The 17,784-nt window shown below is 38.4% G+C and overlaps 1 protein-coding gene across 2 annotated transcripts in view; it reads right to left on the minus strand.

The window, feature by feature from the left end:
- Window positions 1-17,784, minus strand: part of RNF149 (ring finger protein 149) — a 28,190-nt gene that overhangs the window by 3,373 nt on the left and 7,033 nt on the right. The window contains exons 2-6 of one of the 2 annotated variants that reach the window (XM_082747081.1): window positions 12,374-12,624; window positions 11,412-11,480; window positions 7,327-7,409; window positions 4,530-4,626; window positions 680-875 (exon numbers count right to left, since the gene is read on the minus strand). In XM_082747081.1, the coding sequence (XP_082603207.1) occupies window positions 680-875; window positions 4,530-4,626; window positions 7,327-7,409; window positions 11,412-11,480; window positions 12,374-12,624 (696 nt within the window). The remainder of the gene's footprint in view (window positions 1-679; window positions 876-4,529; window positions 4,627-7,326; window positions 7,410-11,411; window positions 11,481-12,373; window positions 12,625-17,784) is intronic. The other variant, XM_082747082.1, reaches the window with a different exon arrangement.

The raw sequence follows: 17,784 nt of genomic DNA on the forward strand, positions 1-17,784 counted from the left end.
ATACTTAGATCCTGAGATGAGGAAGGCCTTCCAAAGTTAGCATGCTATCAAAGGCAGAATCATGAGACAATATGTTGGACTAGAGAAAAATGAAACATTTCTGTCTACAAAATATATCAACCAAAGGATACCAAAATTGGGGGAGAAATATACAATACATTCGACAAAGACATGAAAAAATTAGTTTCTCCAGAGCAAAACAAGGTAAACATGAAACAGGCTACTCCTAAGGGAATAAAAACAACAAACAATTATGAAAAGGTACTCTCTCGGTAATAATAATAAAAAAGGCAATTCACTCTATTTTATCTCTCAGAATGACAAGAAGCAATCGGATAAGTGGTAGGTATACACATGATTTCAAAGTGCTGAAGTCCACCAAAAGGGTGCAGTTTAAAGAAATTTTAGTGAACTGGAGCTGTGACACTACGTACCACACAGAATCACGCACCTACCACATAAAGAGCTTCACATGTTAAGGGGAAAACAGGTTACCTAACAGCACATATGATACTCTTCCCATCCTTAAACACAGAAAACATCTGAAAAGGTATTTACCAAAATGTTAAAATGGTATTCACAGGTGTGGGATTATGGGGTTTTTTGTCCTTTATGCTTTTCTGCATTATTTTCCCCACCTGCTAACATCATTTTGTTTTAGAACGTGCAAGGCACTTACCTAGTAAGGCTGTGTTTTCACCTGCATCTTCTTTGAAACTAGCATCACACGGTGGTGCAGAATCACTAGTGGAAGACGAGGGCAAACTGCTCCCCTCACTTCTGTCATCTTGTAAACTGATACTCAAATTTGCCACCAAAACACTGCCAGGGGTAGGTTCTGGAGCAGACGTCTCAGGCACATCTTCAAGCTCTCCCTTGAGAGAACAAAAGAAAATACCTTGTCTGAATAACACAGTCAAAGCTTGTCTATCATTTCATAATCATTACTCATAATTCCTATAAAGTATTTACTTTTATACACAATATAGGGCAAAAACACTAATGTCTTCTTTATTTAGCAACATCAGAAAATGAATTACTTCTCAATAGGCAGCTTTCCAAGACCTAAACACTGTTCATTTGAAAAACTGCTTTTCCCCTTGATGAAAGGAATGCCACCTTTTAAACTCTAAACCGTTGTCAGACACACTTTCCTTGCTTCCTGAACAGGGGGTGTGAATTAGCCTGGCTGTGGCTGTGATCTTGGATGATTGCCTCAAACTGCCCTACTGTCTTACTGGGCACCAGGGTTTCAGAAGAACACAGTGTCTGACAACAGAGGGCTTCAGACTGCGTTTGATTCACTTTAGAAGAATCCGTTGTGGATTCTATCAGCTCAAGACAGTGTCTATCCGCTGTCAGTGTACCTGCAACTCCCCCATTTGCTGTGTTAAATAAAAAAACAGGGTAAGGAAAGTGACAGCCCAGTCTCAAGAGGTTTATCCAGATACCTTTCTGAGTAATGCCAGAGCCAGAGTCATGCTGTGAGAGGAAACCACTTGTGAGGAGGGGTGGCTGTCTGTTCACATTGAGCCTGAGGCTCACGCCAAGAACATGGTGCTGGTTCCACCTCCCTCCCCAGGCTTCCGGGTGAGGGCACCCCATATGGCTCCTCCCGCTGCCGCCCCACCCAGTTCTAGAACAGCCCTCCTCCTGAACCACATAGTAACGCTGCCTCCTTCTCACTGCTAAGTAACTGAACACCCTCAGAACAGACTCCAGACACATCAAACTACAAATCCTACTGAGTAGCCTTAATGTCCAAAATCCCACCCAGCCTACCCTTATCTGTTTTCCCAGATAGTTACCAAAATACCCGCCAAACCTAACCACCTGCCAGTCTCAAAGCCAAACATGGTCACACCCTCATCTGCAATATACTGATCTGGCAGGCAAATCCTTTAACACCCAGCTCAGACTCCCCTCTTAAAAAAACCACCCTCTTATCTTCCCACTCTACCTGGCGGGGTAATTTCCTTTCTCTGTGCTCCTCGGCACTTCAAACATACCTCCTTTGCAGCGTTGTGCGTGGGTGTATGCCCTGGCCCTCACAGTCCAGAAAGTGAAAGTCCACAACCAGAAGGGCTGCGTCTTACTCATCTTTGTCTCCCCAAGTCAAGGTCCAATCTAGCACCTGAGAGAGCACTCCTTTGATACATGCTGAATGAATGTGCTGAATGAATGAAAACAACAACGACAAATGGCACATCAAGAAGGTTGTAGCTGCTAACACAAGGACCACCTCTCAAGTCCACATGAAGGACTGATGGCAGCCCTCTCACCACAGCTGTTTCCTTGGGAGCAAGAACTAGTTGTCATACGACAGTGTGTCATCACTGTCTACAAAATCCAATGCAGGAGGGGCAAAGGGAGTAAAGAAAATGGCACACTCATCAAAAATTGTAAAAACAATTAAGGGCAAGACAAGTTAATTTCTTAGAGTTTGATTTAAAGTTACTACAGGTTTCTGTTCTTCAAAAAAGAAATCACACTTCTAGGACATAGTCAAGCTTTCTGAAATTACTATTCTAATAAAAAATCAATCCAACCTGATGCAAAATAAATCTTCATTTTTAATGTGTGAAATATATGTATGTATATGTAGCTCCAAAAACAAAACTCATGAGGATTAGTCTCAGTGCTAAGGTTTAGTGAAATACCCTTACAAAAATTTCTAGAAATGAAAAGCAGGTTTAAAACTACTGACCATAAAGAAAATAACTTAAAATGATCTTTAGATCATAAAATATCTTAAAATGATCTACCTAATGAAAGAAAAGAGAAAGGAGAAGAGGAAAAAGGAAAACTTTGGCAAAAAAAACATCTGTCGAGCTCCCTGTATTGTACTGTTTAAAATGCTTCAAATTCCAGGAAGGGGGTCCAAGACAAAGGCTCAGTTCACTAAGTCTCAAATTCACTGTTATGCCCCTGCTAAACAGAGCCATCATTATTAAAAACTACAAATAAATGTTTGAAATTCTAGAGGAAAGACAAATTTTCTAGACATCAAAGCAAGACAGCTTTTTTTTCAGTAAGAGTTCTTGAATGCTGACCTTCCTCCTTTCCTGTACCTATGGTGGAGGCATTCTGGAAATCATAACTTGAGAAATATAATTCACAGGGACGCCTAGCCTAGGTGGCTCAGTTGGTTGAGCACCCTTTAGACTCTTGGGTTTCAGCTTAGGTCATGATCTCATGGGTCATGAGATTGAGCCCTGTGTTGGGCTCTGTGCTCAGTGGGGAGTCTGCTTGAACGTTCTCTCTCTCTCTCTCTCTGTCCCTCTCCCCCACTCGTGCATGCATGTGCGTACTCTAAAATAAATACATCTTACAAAAAAAAAAAAAAAGAACAAAAAAATATGATTCATGGAAAATGACAGTGGTAATCAAGGCAGTTGCTCAACTATCTTTCCAACACCCACCAAGCTAGAATATGAGAGGACTCCTTGAGGGCTACTGGGGCTATAAGGTGCATGAAACACTTTCCACAGAAAAAACTCCTTGAGGTTTCTAACTCTATTGTAATTATTAAAAAAAAACCTAAAAAAATATGTTTAGCAATAAGAAAAGTATGTGACATTTAAATTACTTTTTCTAAAGTAATAAGATCATTAGTTCAAAACTATTTTCTATTTAATCAGGAATCTTTTAAGACGTTAAAAGATTATATGAAAATTCTAAAAAGAATAAAAAATAACAATCTAGAAAAATCAGTTTTTTTTACCTCTATGTCTTCCCCTTTTAGGTGGGACTACTGGTTAAAAGCTTGTACCCTTGAATTAAGCAAACCTGTATCTGAAAATAGATTCCCAAGTACTAGCTGTGTGACCTTCGGTGAGCTACTCGGCTTTTCTAAGCTCAAGTTCCTAATTAGTAAATATAGGGAGAGAAGCAGTACTTACCTCCCAGACTGGCTATGAGGGTATGATGCAATAATGTGTGTAAGGCCCTCAGAACCTGGCTGGCTACTATGAAGAACTCTCTTTCACTCTGCCCTCATGTCTTCATTTTTGGAGGAAGGTCCTATGACCACCTAAGTACCACAAACCAATGGAACAAATTCCATACAGGACCAATTTCCCCAGTACAATATGATTTCCAAACCCAGAAATTTGAGACCTGGTATCGAGAAGTGTTGGCTTCAGTTTCCTCATATGTAAAATATACATCTTGAGCCAGAAAATGTATGAGGCTCCTTTCATTTCAAAGATTTGTAATTCTTGTTTATATGAAACTGAAGAGTATATATACCTTCTACAGGGCAGCATAACAATATACTGCACTAAGCAATTACAAATACTCGGGGGAAACATGACTTATCAGTCTATAATCACAAAAGCAGTAGAGTTCATTAACTTTTTGGGATTTCTTAAATATTCATTTTTAATCAAGAGGAAAATTTCTTCAGGGAACCACAAAGATGTTCGAAGGAGCACTCAGTCCACTCCTCTTGCCTCTGGTCAGTAATGAAACTGAATCACTTAGAAGAATTGGGGCAGAGATTGAATATAAACAAAAATGTAACAAACCCAATATCCCAGGGCTTTGATGACATCAAGTTTACACATTGGACACGTGCGGTGATCCAAAAGCCATGGGTCAATGCATATTCTATGAAAAATATGCCTAAAAAGATTAAGTATGTGTTAATTTTTTAAAATAAATGTTTGTATCTTATAAAGGAAATAACACATTCTGCTAACTCATCTTCTCAGTACAAGTTAAACGACTTCATATCAACATTCTATTCACTTACTCTATGTAATTACCTATTCTACTTTCCAAGTTAAACAGAGTCTGGAACTTAACAGGGAAATTTTCCCTTCTTGCCATGAAAATAGCATGGTTATTTTCACTTCATGCTAGGTTGTATTTTTCTGTGCCTTTGTAACTTACTTAAAAGCTGCTTAGGAATAAATGTGGCATAAATAAACCAACAGCTAACTAATAATAATAAACTGAGAGTATCTTATGTAAGTTCACAAAATGAATCAAATGGAAATACAGCAAAACAGATTATCTCTGGGTCTCAGGCTTAAAAGAAAACACTTATTTTCTGTCTCAACATATTTTTGTATATTCCACATTCTTATATAATGATAACTTTTCAGAATTGAAGAAGAAGTAAAAATTGCCTTTGTATTTTCTTTTTACTGACTTGTCTTAGTCAGCTAACTTTGCCTCCTGTATAGTGAATCTGTTTCCCACAGGATGAAGATAAGGAGTCAGGCAGAGTGGGTATAGGACCCATGGCTCCCACACCAGCTGTGTGACGTGACACTGGAATTCTGAACTAGTTGCTTAACCTCTGCACCTCCACTCCAGTTCTCAGCAGCAAATACGTAACATGCTTACAACGGTGCAGGACACAGTAAACACCCAGCAACTGTTCGCTATTCATGCTGTTGTGTGAAGACCTCTTCTTCATACTTAAATCTGCTAATGCAGTTAAAAATAACACTATTTGGGGTGCCTGGGTGGCTCAGTGGGTTAGGCCGCTGCCTTCGGCTCAGGTCATGATCTCAGGGTTCTGGGATCGAGTCCCGCATCGGGCTCTCTGCTCGGCAGGGAGCCTGCTTCCTCCTCACTCTCTCCCTGCCTGCCTCTCTGCCTCCTTGTGATCTCTCTCTGTCAAATAAATAAATAAAATCTTTAAAAAAAACAAAACACTATTTAATTACGTAACATAGTCTAGCCTAGTTAGTCTTCTGACCTTTCTATCCTCAAACTGAAACTGAAACTGACTAACCCAATTGAATAATGTTAACAAAAATGCACATGTTGGCTTTACTGGGAAATCTGTTAAAGCACAGAAGAAAATTAAGTAAAAACCCTAGATCAGAAGACCATGAAATGTGCACAAGCAACATGTCTGCTTGTGAGGGTGTAGGACAAAACCCAGCTCAGCCATGAGGACGTATCTGGTGTAACAAAGAAGTGAGCCACAGGCCACTCATTTATGCTGCATTCCACGCATCATTTTTAAGTCAGAAAGACTTGCCCTAAACCATCTTAGATGAAAATTCTTTCCTATTTTAATAACTTTCCACAGGAGGGGCGCCTGGGTGGCTCAGTCATTAAGTGTGTCTTTGGCTCAGGTCACCATCCCAGGGTCCTGGGATCAAGCCCCACGTTGGGCTCCCTGCTTGGCAGGAAACCTGCTTTCCCTCTTCTACTCCCATTGCTTGTGTTCCTGCTCTCACTGTCTCTCTCTCTCTGTGCCAAATAAATAAATAAAATCTTAAAAAAAAAAAAAAAAAACTTTCCAAAGGATATATTGACAGTAATTCATTAACTACCCACCACACCAACCTCATATAAATGCCTGTAGACAAAAGTTAGCTATCTTTATTCTGGACACTTTTGTTACTCTGATATTCATTTGTTTTCACTACAGAATTACTGAGAATTTAATCTACTATATTTATATATATACTACTTTGTAAACATAAAGGAAACTGTAATTATATATTATTAATTTCTGACCTTCTAATAGGTGGGAAGCATAATTCAAATTAGTCTGACTGAAAACATATTTTTAGATACACTTCTGGTTACAGCCATTTCTCCTAAACAGTTATCAGTTAAAGTATCTGATTATTTAAAAAAAAAAAGGAAATCACAACTTCCCATTGCTAAAGCAAAGCCCCTAGTGTACCTAAAGTGAGAAATATTTATTTTGTAGTTACCCCAGAAGAACTAAAAGCCAGGGTGCAAACAACAACAAACTACTATCCTCCTTGACTTTCTGCTAACCATTTCTGGCCCTCCCCCCTGGGGCCTTCACCTGTCATGCTTCAGTTTCCCTGCTCCCACATAATGTACGTTTTGAACGGCTAGATGTATGACAGAATGCTCAGGATTCTAATGAAATCTTGCTTAAGATTAAAAGCCAATCTGTGCAAAGATATATAATGGGTCTGCCTTAGGGCCTGAGGTCTGCTAAGCAATTCTAAAGTAATATAATCCAGAAGCCTAGAAGGCTTGAAGCTTGCTTCCTAAAGCTTGATTCACAAGATCATGTGACAGCATCACATCATAAAAGAAACATTAACACTTTTGTCAGAAATCTATCCAGGGGGCGCCTGGGTGGCTCAGTGGGTTAAGCCTCTGCCTTCAGCTCCGGTCATGATCTCAGGGTCCTGGGATTGAGCCCTGCGTCGGACTCTCTGCTCTGCGGGGAGCCTGCTTCTCCCTCTCTCTCTGCCTGCCTCTCTGCCTGCTTGTGATCTCTGTCTGTTAAATAAATAAAATCTTAAAAAAAAAAAAAAAAAAGAAATCTATCCAGTAATTCGTAGCATCTCAGGAAAGAAAAAAAAAACATACTTGCATGGCAGAATTCTGATAACATCCTTTACTTTAAAATTTTCAATACACACTGCACAGTTTTCAGCATCAACATCAATTCCCTATAAAAAGGAAAAGAAAAGAGTTCACTGTATCATTGCTACATGGTCTTGATAAAACTCACAGCATCCTGGGTAAAACAATGACAAATTTAATAATACCAGGGTACAACCAGAAGCTAAACACAATCTCTACTCAGTATTTACTTTTTACCACTATCCAGAGATTTAAGGAATCTGGCTGAAAAGGAAAAAATATCATTGTGTACCTAATCAGACATGAACAGTTTTGATACTAGGGTAGTGTTCATGTTTTAAGGGTTGTAGAAATGCAAATACTTACTTTACTGTAATAAAAATTATTTTTCAAATATAAAACTTGTAATGCATCATTTTTTTTAAAAGATTTGTTTATTTATTTGACAGACAGAGATCACAGGTAGGCAGAGGGGCAGGCAGAGAGAGAGGGGGAAGCAGGCTCCCTGCTGAGCAGAGAGCCCGATGTGGGGATCGATACAGGACCCTGAGATCATGACCTAAGCCAAAGGCAGAGACTTAACCCACTGAGCCACCCAGGTGCCCTCAAATATAAAACTTGTAAAGAGAATATCCAATAAGCTACTTGTTTCTAGAATCATTAAAAACAAAACAGGAGCACTTTCACTAGAATTTGCTAAAGAACATAGTTACAACTTGCAAATGAGAAAACACAAATGGCTAAATATCTGAAAATATTCCCCTCACTAGCAATAAAAGAATTACAGATTAAAATAAATTACTGTTTTTCATCCTTCAAATTAACAAAGGTAAAAGGAAATAAAACTTGCTGGGGAAGTTGTGGCAAAATCTCCACTTCTAAGAAGCTATGGGTCATCAACCTTTTTTTTAAATTTTATTTATTTTTTTAAGATTGTATTTATTTATTTGACAGAAAGAGAGGACAAGCAGGGGGAGTAGCAGAAGAAGAGGGAGAAGCAATCAGCAGGGAACTTGATGCGGGCCTTCATCCCAGGACCCCAGGATCATGACCCAAGCCAAAGGCAGCCACTTAACCGACGAGTGACCCAACACCCAGGGTCATGGACCCTTTTGGTAGTGTCAGCCCTGCCCCATTTCCCTGGGTAACTCCCACATTGATCCACCTGGCCTCATCCCATCAAAGCAGGCACAGCCAGAGGGTCATCTAACCCAAGACAGGTCAATGAGACTCTCTTTGATTCTGGGATGGATTCAAGAACTACCAATCAATGTCTGCATGTAGCTCCAATGTTAGCTACCCTGTCCTTATGTAATTATTTTAAAAAATACACTGAGCCATGGACATTACTTGTTCGCAAGCAAGCAGTAAAAACTGATTACTAGTATCAGGGACTATATTAGAGTTCTGTAACACTTAAAATTATATGTTGCCGCTAAAGTAAATATTATCTCTTATCGTATGCCATACAAAATTGATGAAATAATTTTTAAAGTCCCTGTAAGTGTATACATTATAGTGAATGAGTCTATAAGAAAAGAAAAACTAGAAACCAAACACCTCTCTAGAACTGCACAAGATGTAGATTTAAGAAAACAACATTTTTCTGTACAGACTTAATCAAAATAATCAGAAAATCCATGTGTTGGAACCTGGCTAGCGTTGGTCAAAGGAGCATGGGACTCTTGCTCTCAGGGTTATAAGTCTGAGCCCCATATGGGGTGCAGAGAATACTTAAATAAAACTTAAAAAAAGAAAAGAAAAGAAAAATCCACATATGTATCTCACAGACCATTTAGGGATCTTTTTTTAACCATTATTTTGACAATTTTCAAAAACAGTAGAATCACAGTTTCAAAAATGTTCTGTAAAAAGAAATACTCTGGGGACTCCTGGGAGGCTCAGTTGGTGAAGCGCCTGCTTTCAGCTCAGGCCATGATCCTGGGGTCCTAGGATCGAGCCCCATGTCTGGCTCCCTGCTCAGTGAGGAGTCTGCTTCTCTCTGCCTCTAACTCTCACCCTGCTTGTGCTCTCACTCTCCCTCAGATGAATAATTTTTTTTTTAAAGATTTTATTTATTTATTTATTTGACAGAGAGAGATATAGTGAGAGAGGGAACACAAGCAGCGGGAGTGGGAAAGGAAGAAGCAGGCTCCCGGCCAAGCAGGGAGCCCAGTGCGAAGCTCAATCCTAGGACCCTGGGATCATGACTTGAGCCTAAGGCAGACACTTAACGACTGAGCCATTCAGGCGCCCCTCAAATGAATAAATCTTTAAAAAATCCTAAAAAAAGCAAACGCTCTGAACATGAAGAGGATACTATCAATTTACTTGTGTTCTCAAAGACTTAATTCAGTATATTATACATATAAATCTCTATTCATATTTATAGACTGAGATTTCCTGCTATGGAACAGAAGACATATTCTAAGGGGAACATAAAATTACATGCTTACATCAAGTGACTGGCTATGTGCCATACATGCAGAGTTTGTCACAGGCATTCAGTGGAGACTCTCTCTCCAATGACCCTCAGTGGTTTGTACCTCAAGTGCTAATCTCAAGCCGTAACATGAGAAACTTTGTTTTGTTTCACTTTTTTGTTCACTACATCTGTATGGGAAGAAACCAGTATCCTGCACAAACTGTTAAAATTCAACTGATGGGGCACCTGGGTGGCTCAGTGGGTTAAGCCTCTGCCTTCAGCTCAGGTCGTGATCCCAGGGTCCTGGGATAGAGCCTCACATCAGGCTCTCTGCTCAGTGGGGAGCATGCTTCCTTCTCTCTCTCTCTCTCTACCTGCCTCCTCTCTCTCTCTCTCTCTCTCTCTCTCTCTCTCTCACCTACTTGTGATCCCTGTATGTCAAATAAATAACATCTTAAAAAAAAAAATTCAACTGTTATTTCTATATAAGGCATTAGGGAAAGAATGGAAACCAACAATATAATTCTAAGAGTATCTTAAAAAGAGTATCTTAAACTTTTAAGTATCTAAGATACTTAAAAGAGCATCTTAAAGTACACTTGAAGAATATAATTTAAGAGTATCTTAAAATATTAAAATGATTAATATCAAAATCCAAAGTTTTTAAAAAAAAATCAAAGATCTATAATTTAATGAGTATTATTTCTGCTTTAAAGTTGGTCCAAAGAAGGGATACATAAAATAAGTGCAGTTATTCTCTTTTTTGAATGGGGAGTGGAGGGTGGAATAGATGAAGTCTCAACAATTTGGTGAAAAGAAGTAAAAATAAAAATAACAGAACGAACCTATACCTAACAAGTCAACTCACTTATCAACATCTCAAGACAAAGAAGACAGACCATTTTTAAAAAGTACTATTACTGCATTAGCAACTGTTTTCCTCTTAAAGAATCGATCCTCTAAGATTCTGAGGTTCTGGATTTAGGATATGTCCCATTCCCAAAATGCTTTAAAACTCTGGTATGATTCTGACCTTTTATGTCCCAGGTGGGCCATGTCAAAATGTTTTGTTTTTCCCAAAAGTAGTTTTAAGTACATCTTCCCTCCCCTTCTCTATAAATCCCAGTCCCCCCCCCCCCCCCCCCGTATTTAAGGGAACCAGAGAGAATGGACTTATAGCCTATAGCCTCAAATTTAACAGAAATGAATTTAAAGTATCAAAGGTCTATGGTCCAAGGGAACTTGGAAGTTCTTTACCTTCCTTAGAGTCACCTTGGTCTGACCAACAGGTAGAACCTTCTTAAGTGAGGGACATGTCAGTCCTATCCAGTATGGCAGCAGCCAGCCAATAGGACCCTTTGAGCATTTGGAAGGTAGCTAGTGTGACTCAGGAATGAATTTTAAGGTCAATTTTATCCATTTAAAGTAAAATAACTGTATACAACTAGTGGCTACCTTCTCTGGTGCCAAGGGGTTTAGGTGGCTCTTCACATGTGCAACTGAGTACTTCTGTCAACTCTTCTATGCAAGTTAGTACTAACTCAAACTAGTCAAAACTCCACATGTTCAATGTGCATTTAATAGACTGGAAAGTTTTAGTTAGACATATAAACAGATACATACTTTAGTCTAAAAGAAACAAAAAAACCCATGAAAATGTTACCTTTTCTCCATGCTTTACAGTATGAAGTGGAAGCTGGCCAATGATTTTCTTAGCTTCTTTCCTATGGCTCTTAAATAGGAAAAATATTATTATCACTAAAAATTTTAAGTCATTATTTTAAAAAATTCACCTAAGCTTACAGAAAAAATCTTTAAAAAAGTTAAATTGACTATAATGAAAAAAACAAAAATTACCATTTACATCTTAATGTATAAAACAGCCACATATAACTTAAGAGCTGTTTGATCAAGAATATTTATTTTCAATTCCATGCCTGAAGAAGAAACCAATGCCTATGTGTAAACATTGGCAATAGAGTAGGAAGCTGAGGATGGGAAGAGGGGGTCCCACTGATTCATCTACTAATATCTGTCCCTAAAAAAGAAAGAAGTTTTCACCAAGTCAGCATGTACAAGATGACCAGAAAGGACTACCTACAAAGCCAAAAAGAGTGGCTTTTCAAGACAATAGGTAAGTGTGAAATTCAAAGGCCTATCTGTAGAAGCCTCTGTCTCTTCAAGTGCCCTCTTCTTTGCTTTGACAGAGACACTATCTCTCTGCAGATAAATGGCTTCAAAAGTTGCCCCACAGCAGAAGCCAGGAAGCCCCTCCCATCTTCAGGCCCAGGGTTCTCCTTGTTTTAAACACAGAACCACATCTACTCTACCTCAGGCCTATTTATTATTCCTTTATATCTGAGAAAGAGAAAGAGGGTATTCAGAGGAACAAAACATGCAAAAATGACCCCATTTAAAGATATTTCCCACAGAACAGAAAATTTAATACAGTCTAATTAAAAAATATTTTTAAAAAGTTATATTAATTAAATAGTACGAGTGAAAATGAAACCCAAAACCCCAAAACCCCACAAAACTCTAATATAGTTGCAGGGAATATTTAAGAAATATTTATGAACTATCTTTTCTAAAAAAGCAAATTTAAAAAGAATTACCCATAATTACCTGACTTCCAAACTGTGAGCCAGTATATAGGAAACGCTGTATATAGTAAAATATCAGCCAGGCTAATGAGATAATCATCATGGTGATGAAGGCGATGGCCACAAATACCACAGACTGACCACTGATGAACTCCTGTACATGACGGGTGCCAACCCCTATGGTCATTTTCACTGCAATGCCTTTCTGCACCAGATCCAAAATTTCTCTTCCTTTTGGGTAGCTCACCATAATGACCACTATATTTCCAGTTCCTGTGGGGAAGAACAAAAAAAAGTCAATATGAAGAACAAAAATGAGATACAGAGAAAGTAAGAGAAAAATACGAGAATAGTACAGCTTGTCTATATGTAATATCCAAAAACTTACAAAAAATATTTAATTTTCAAGAAAAACATAAGTTACCAAAACTGGCCCCAAAACAGAAAACAGACTGACTGTATTAGAAGAATAACAGTTCTCTAATAACTATTCCCCCCGCAAGGGTAAGAGCCCCACTCAATTCCACGGTGAATTCTACCACCAAAACTTGAACACTGATGGTACTAAAATTATTCCACAGTAGATTAAAAACTTAAAAAAGAAGTTTAAAAAATTATTTCTAGAAAATAAAGCTAAACATGGGAATAAACCAAAGAACCAGACTAATTTCACTTATGAATATTAATACATAATACCTAGGGACGCCTGGGTGGCATCTGCCTTTGGTTCAGGTCATGATCCTGGGGTCCCGGGATCAAGCCCAGCATGAGGCTCCCCACTCAGCAGGAAGTCTGCTTCTCCCTCTCACGTTCTCTCTCTCTCAAATAAATAAAATCTTTAAAAAAACTCATAATATCTAAAGTATGCTTATTAATCAGAGGGAGGCAATCTGAGAATTTCTTCTATGATCACTATTATTTAACACTAGTCTGAAGGAATGAGCAGACATAATTTTAAAAAATTAGGAAAGGGGCAAAACAGTTTATACAAATCTATCTATAAATTAATATAAAAACCATAAATTATCAATTGAATTCTTTAAACTTTAAAAATACTGTTTCTGAAGTTCACTAGGGGAAAAATAATCACAAATGATCAGGAAAACTTTTTAAAAGTAAAACCTGAACTAACCTTTACAATTAAAGAAATTAAAACAGTGTGGTAGTAGCTAAGGAAGACAACCAGAAAAAAGGGGTAGAATCGAAGTCCAGAAATTAGACCCAAATACAAAAAAAACCTTAGTATATGATAAAACTGTAATCTTAAATCAATGGGATACAGGATAATTTTTTAAAAATAGTATGGGGATAATTGGGTCTTATCTGAGGGAAAATAAAAAAGCTGTATCCCTTTCTCACAATTAATGGCAAAATATGTTCCAAGTAAATCAAAGATTTAAATATATAAAAGAGAGAAAATTAAAAAATGAAAAATTTCCACATGACTGAAAAAGAGCAAAATCAAGGAATCAAGAGCAAAAAAGCAAATGGCCAAAGTGGGGGTGGCGAACACATTAATATAACAAATACAGAAAACAATTTCCTGTAAGAGAAAGAGCAACAGAAAAACAAAGGAAATGAAATCAGTTTCCAGAAAAGACATAAAGTCTTTTTTTACGTATCAGCTTTAGTTAGATAAGAATTCACATGGCATAAAACTCACCCTTTTAAAGTATACAATTCACCGTTTTTTAGTATACTCATAAAGGTTCTGTGACCATCACCACAATCTAATTCAATTAACATTTTCATTGCCCCAAAAAGAAAACCTGTACACCTCTGTGGTCATTCCCCAACAAATAGATTTTAAACTCATGAAAAGTCATGGTACAAATGAAAACATTAAAAAGATCTTCAACTTATGTGCATTGCATCCTGAAAACCTATCCTAAGTTGAAAATATCCTAAGTAGAAAATGCACTTAATATTGAACATCACAGCTTAACCTAGCCTACCTTAAAATGCTCGGAACACTTGTAAGTCTACTGTTGGGCAAAATCTTCTAACACCATGCCTACAGGAAAGTGCTAGCTCAAGTAATTTTCTGAATATAGTACCAAAAGTAAAAAAATTAAATGGTGATCTGGGTAGAGAATGGTTGTTGACCTTTGTGATCATGTCGCAGATTGGGAACTGGGGCTGCCGCTACAACCCAGCATCATGAGAGAGTCCTGTAGGACATATCACTAGCTCTGGAAAGGATCCAAATTCAAAATTTGAAGTATGGTTTCCACTAAATGTGTACTGCTTTTGTACCACCATAAAGTCAAAAAATTCCAAGTCAAACCACAATAAGTCAGGGACCATCTGTACCTATATGACTGGCAAAGGTCAAATAGTTTTGATCCTCCATAATGGCAAGAATGAGCACAAATCTGCATTCTTGCCCACTGCAGGGGGAGTTTAGTATTACAGTCTTGCATGGAGGGCAATGGCTATCAAAAAAATTTTATTTATTTTTCCCAAGAAATTTAATGCACAGCAATTCCATGTCCAAGAACTTATGCACAAATACACTTGCATGTGTATACAGGAGCTATCTGTAAAGATATCTGTTGTCAAATTTATCTTCTCTAAGTTTTTGCCATCACAATCTAAACGTCCATCAATAGGAAAAGGGTTACATACACTATAGTATGTGTACACAGATTGAGGCAGCGACTCCATTAGAATGAACAGTAGGCAAGACTACTGAGGGGAAAGCGCAACATGTCAAACTATGTGGATGAAAGATCTGCATGTCACATCAATTTGGACTGCCTCTGAAAGGCAACCCAGAGCCTAGGGACCCTGACTGCATCTGGGGAGAGGAGCTGGACACAATAAAAATTCTGTACGATGTGCACATATTATCTACTCAAAAACTAATTTTAAAAATACACATAAAGGGGTGCCTGGGTGACTCAGTCGGTTAAGCGCCTGTCTTCAGCTCCTGGGGTCCCAGGATCAAGGCCCACGTCAGGCTCCTCACCGAGCAGGGAGCCCCCGCTTCTCCCTCTCCCTCTACCTGCTGCTGTGTTCTCTCTCAAATAAATAAAATCTTTAAAAAAAATAAATAAAAATAAAATACACATAAAGAATGTTCCCTGGCATCACTTCAAAACTGTGTTTTAACAATTTTATTGCAGAGAGAAACTTTAACCTGCAGCAAATCCACTGTGGCCCCCTGCCATCAGGATTTAGTTACTGAAACACCAGAAAGGCACCCTTCTAAGGTGGCTCCTGCCTGGAAGCCAGTCCTTTGACCAGGGCCAAAAGTGTCACTTAGCAAAAACTGTACTTGTCTCCCTACTCACGCAGTCTGCCATGTCATCAACTGGGGAGACACTATAAGGAGGAAGGCATTTCCTGCCTTCAGGAAAACAAACATCTAGAAGCTGAGAAACACAAGCACAGAAACAATTATTAGGATAATTATACCACTTACAATTACATGCCACTTTATAAGCCGAAAGCCTTTTCTCATAAATCTCTTTTTGTGGAAAACTTCAAGCACATACTCAAGTAGAAAGAACGGTTTAATGAACCCCATGTGTTGGTCTCAGTTAAAAAGTTATACGCAGAAAATAAATGTTTCCATGCCACAGTCACAGCTACATAAAACTTCGGTACTGACATAATGTTCTTTGTGTTAAACGGGGAAAACCAACTTCGGAGCACTTTCACATTTACATCTCACTTGAAGCAGAGAAGCCAAATTACCATTTTACAAATGAGGGCTCAGAAATTGGGAAAGTTGCTGAATGTCATATACCCAGTTCTAGAGGTTGAAAACCCAGTACCCATGCATTATCTCTGTCCTGCCTCCTCATGTGGGACCCAATCTTCAGAACCACACAGACTCGGTCCAGATCTGTCATCCACTGTCTGAGTCTGGAGAAACTACCCTCTGAGAGTATTTCTTCAGCTATAAAATGAGAATGAGAATTTTTCTATTTTGGACTATTTCTTATTTACTAAGAAAGTGGAATACAAAGTGCTGCAGAAATGAAGTGATAATTTTGTCTTAGGAGGAGAGAATGCTTTCCCTAGGAAGCACACTTGAGCTACATGTTGAAGGACAGGAAAAGTTTACCAAGCAAACAAAGGGAGGCTTTTTAGGCTGTGAAATCATCATAAAGACATATTTGGGATAGTGAGGTCCAATCTGGTTAGTGACTAAAATACAGTTGTCCCCCTTATCACAAGGGATACATCCCAAGACCTCCAGGAACTGCCTGAAATTGCAAATAGCAACGGATGCTATATATATGCTGTTTTTTCCTATACAGACCTATGATAAAATTTAACTTATAAATTAGGTATAATAAGAGATTAACAACTAATAATAAAGTAGGGCAAATGTACAACATGCTGCAAAAAGAGTCATGAATGTGGTCTCTCAAAATACTTTGTACTATACTCACCCTTCTTGTGACAATGTGAGATGATAAAATGCCCATGTGATCAGATGAATTGAGGTGAATGACGTAGACATTATGACCTAACGTTAGGTTACTACTAACCTTCTGACTCTAAGTCGGAAGAAAGGTCTACTTCCTGACCGAGGCTGACCTTGGGTAACTGAAACCATGATAAGGGGGGTGACTCTTGTATATGTAAAGGTATCTTGTTTATCTCTTTATCCCTAGTGCCTTACCTAGAACCTGAAGTGTTCCATAAATATTTGTTGAATAAATGAATGAATAAATGAGAGGTGGAAGAGAATTGAGACTAGAGAGGTTCTTGAACACCAAAATTTTCAAAGGAAGGGGCAACTGACACAGTGATTGTCAGAGGGATCCACTGAACTGAAAACACTTGCAATATTAACTTGAAATTTTTCACCTAAGAAACTAAAACAGTTCACTGATTTAAAAGAAATCATAAAAAAAAATTACTGTGTCTAGGATGACAGCTAAACCATTTGCTATACTAATTACAGCAGCAAGATTGCTTCTTTAACTTCTTTAAATTAATAAAATGCAGGATGAAGACTCACTGATATTCTAGAACATCTTTTAGGATGAACTGGAGATACGGCAGCTGAGTAAAAATGCACTAGCTTGGGGTCACCATGTGCATGACCAAGCACAGGCACCTCACCTGGCCCTGCCCTTACTTCATCATGCACTGCCACCTCCCCCGGCCAATCCTGTAGAACCTCAGGTACACATGAGAGCAAATCACAGCTTATTTCCCAACTACACAGCTGAGTTTCTTCAAAGGACACACAGATATGCAAAGACTTGGGAGAGGAGAAAAAGTTCTTAGGATTTTTCTTCCCTAGTCCTTAACACTGTTACCAGTCATGCTTCTGTAAAAATGGTCATCTTGTGCAATCCCCAAAGAATCTATACCTCTCACCATTAGACAGGAAAACTCGAAGGCAGTTTATTTTTGTCTTACTTAGCACAATGTCTGTGTACAGAGTACAGGGTCATAAACCTACTT

The sequence above is a fragment of the Mustela nivalis genome (genome assembly GCF_964662115.1).
Source record: "Mustela nivalis genome assembly, chromosome: 8".
Classification (NCBI taxonomy): domain Eukaryota; kingdom Metazoa; phylum Chordata; class Mammalia; order Carnivora; family Mustelidae; genus Mustela; species Mustela nivalis.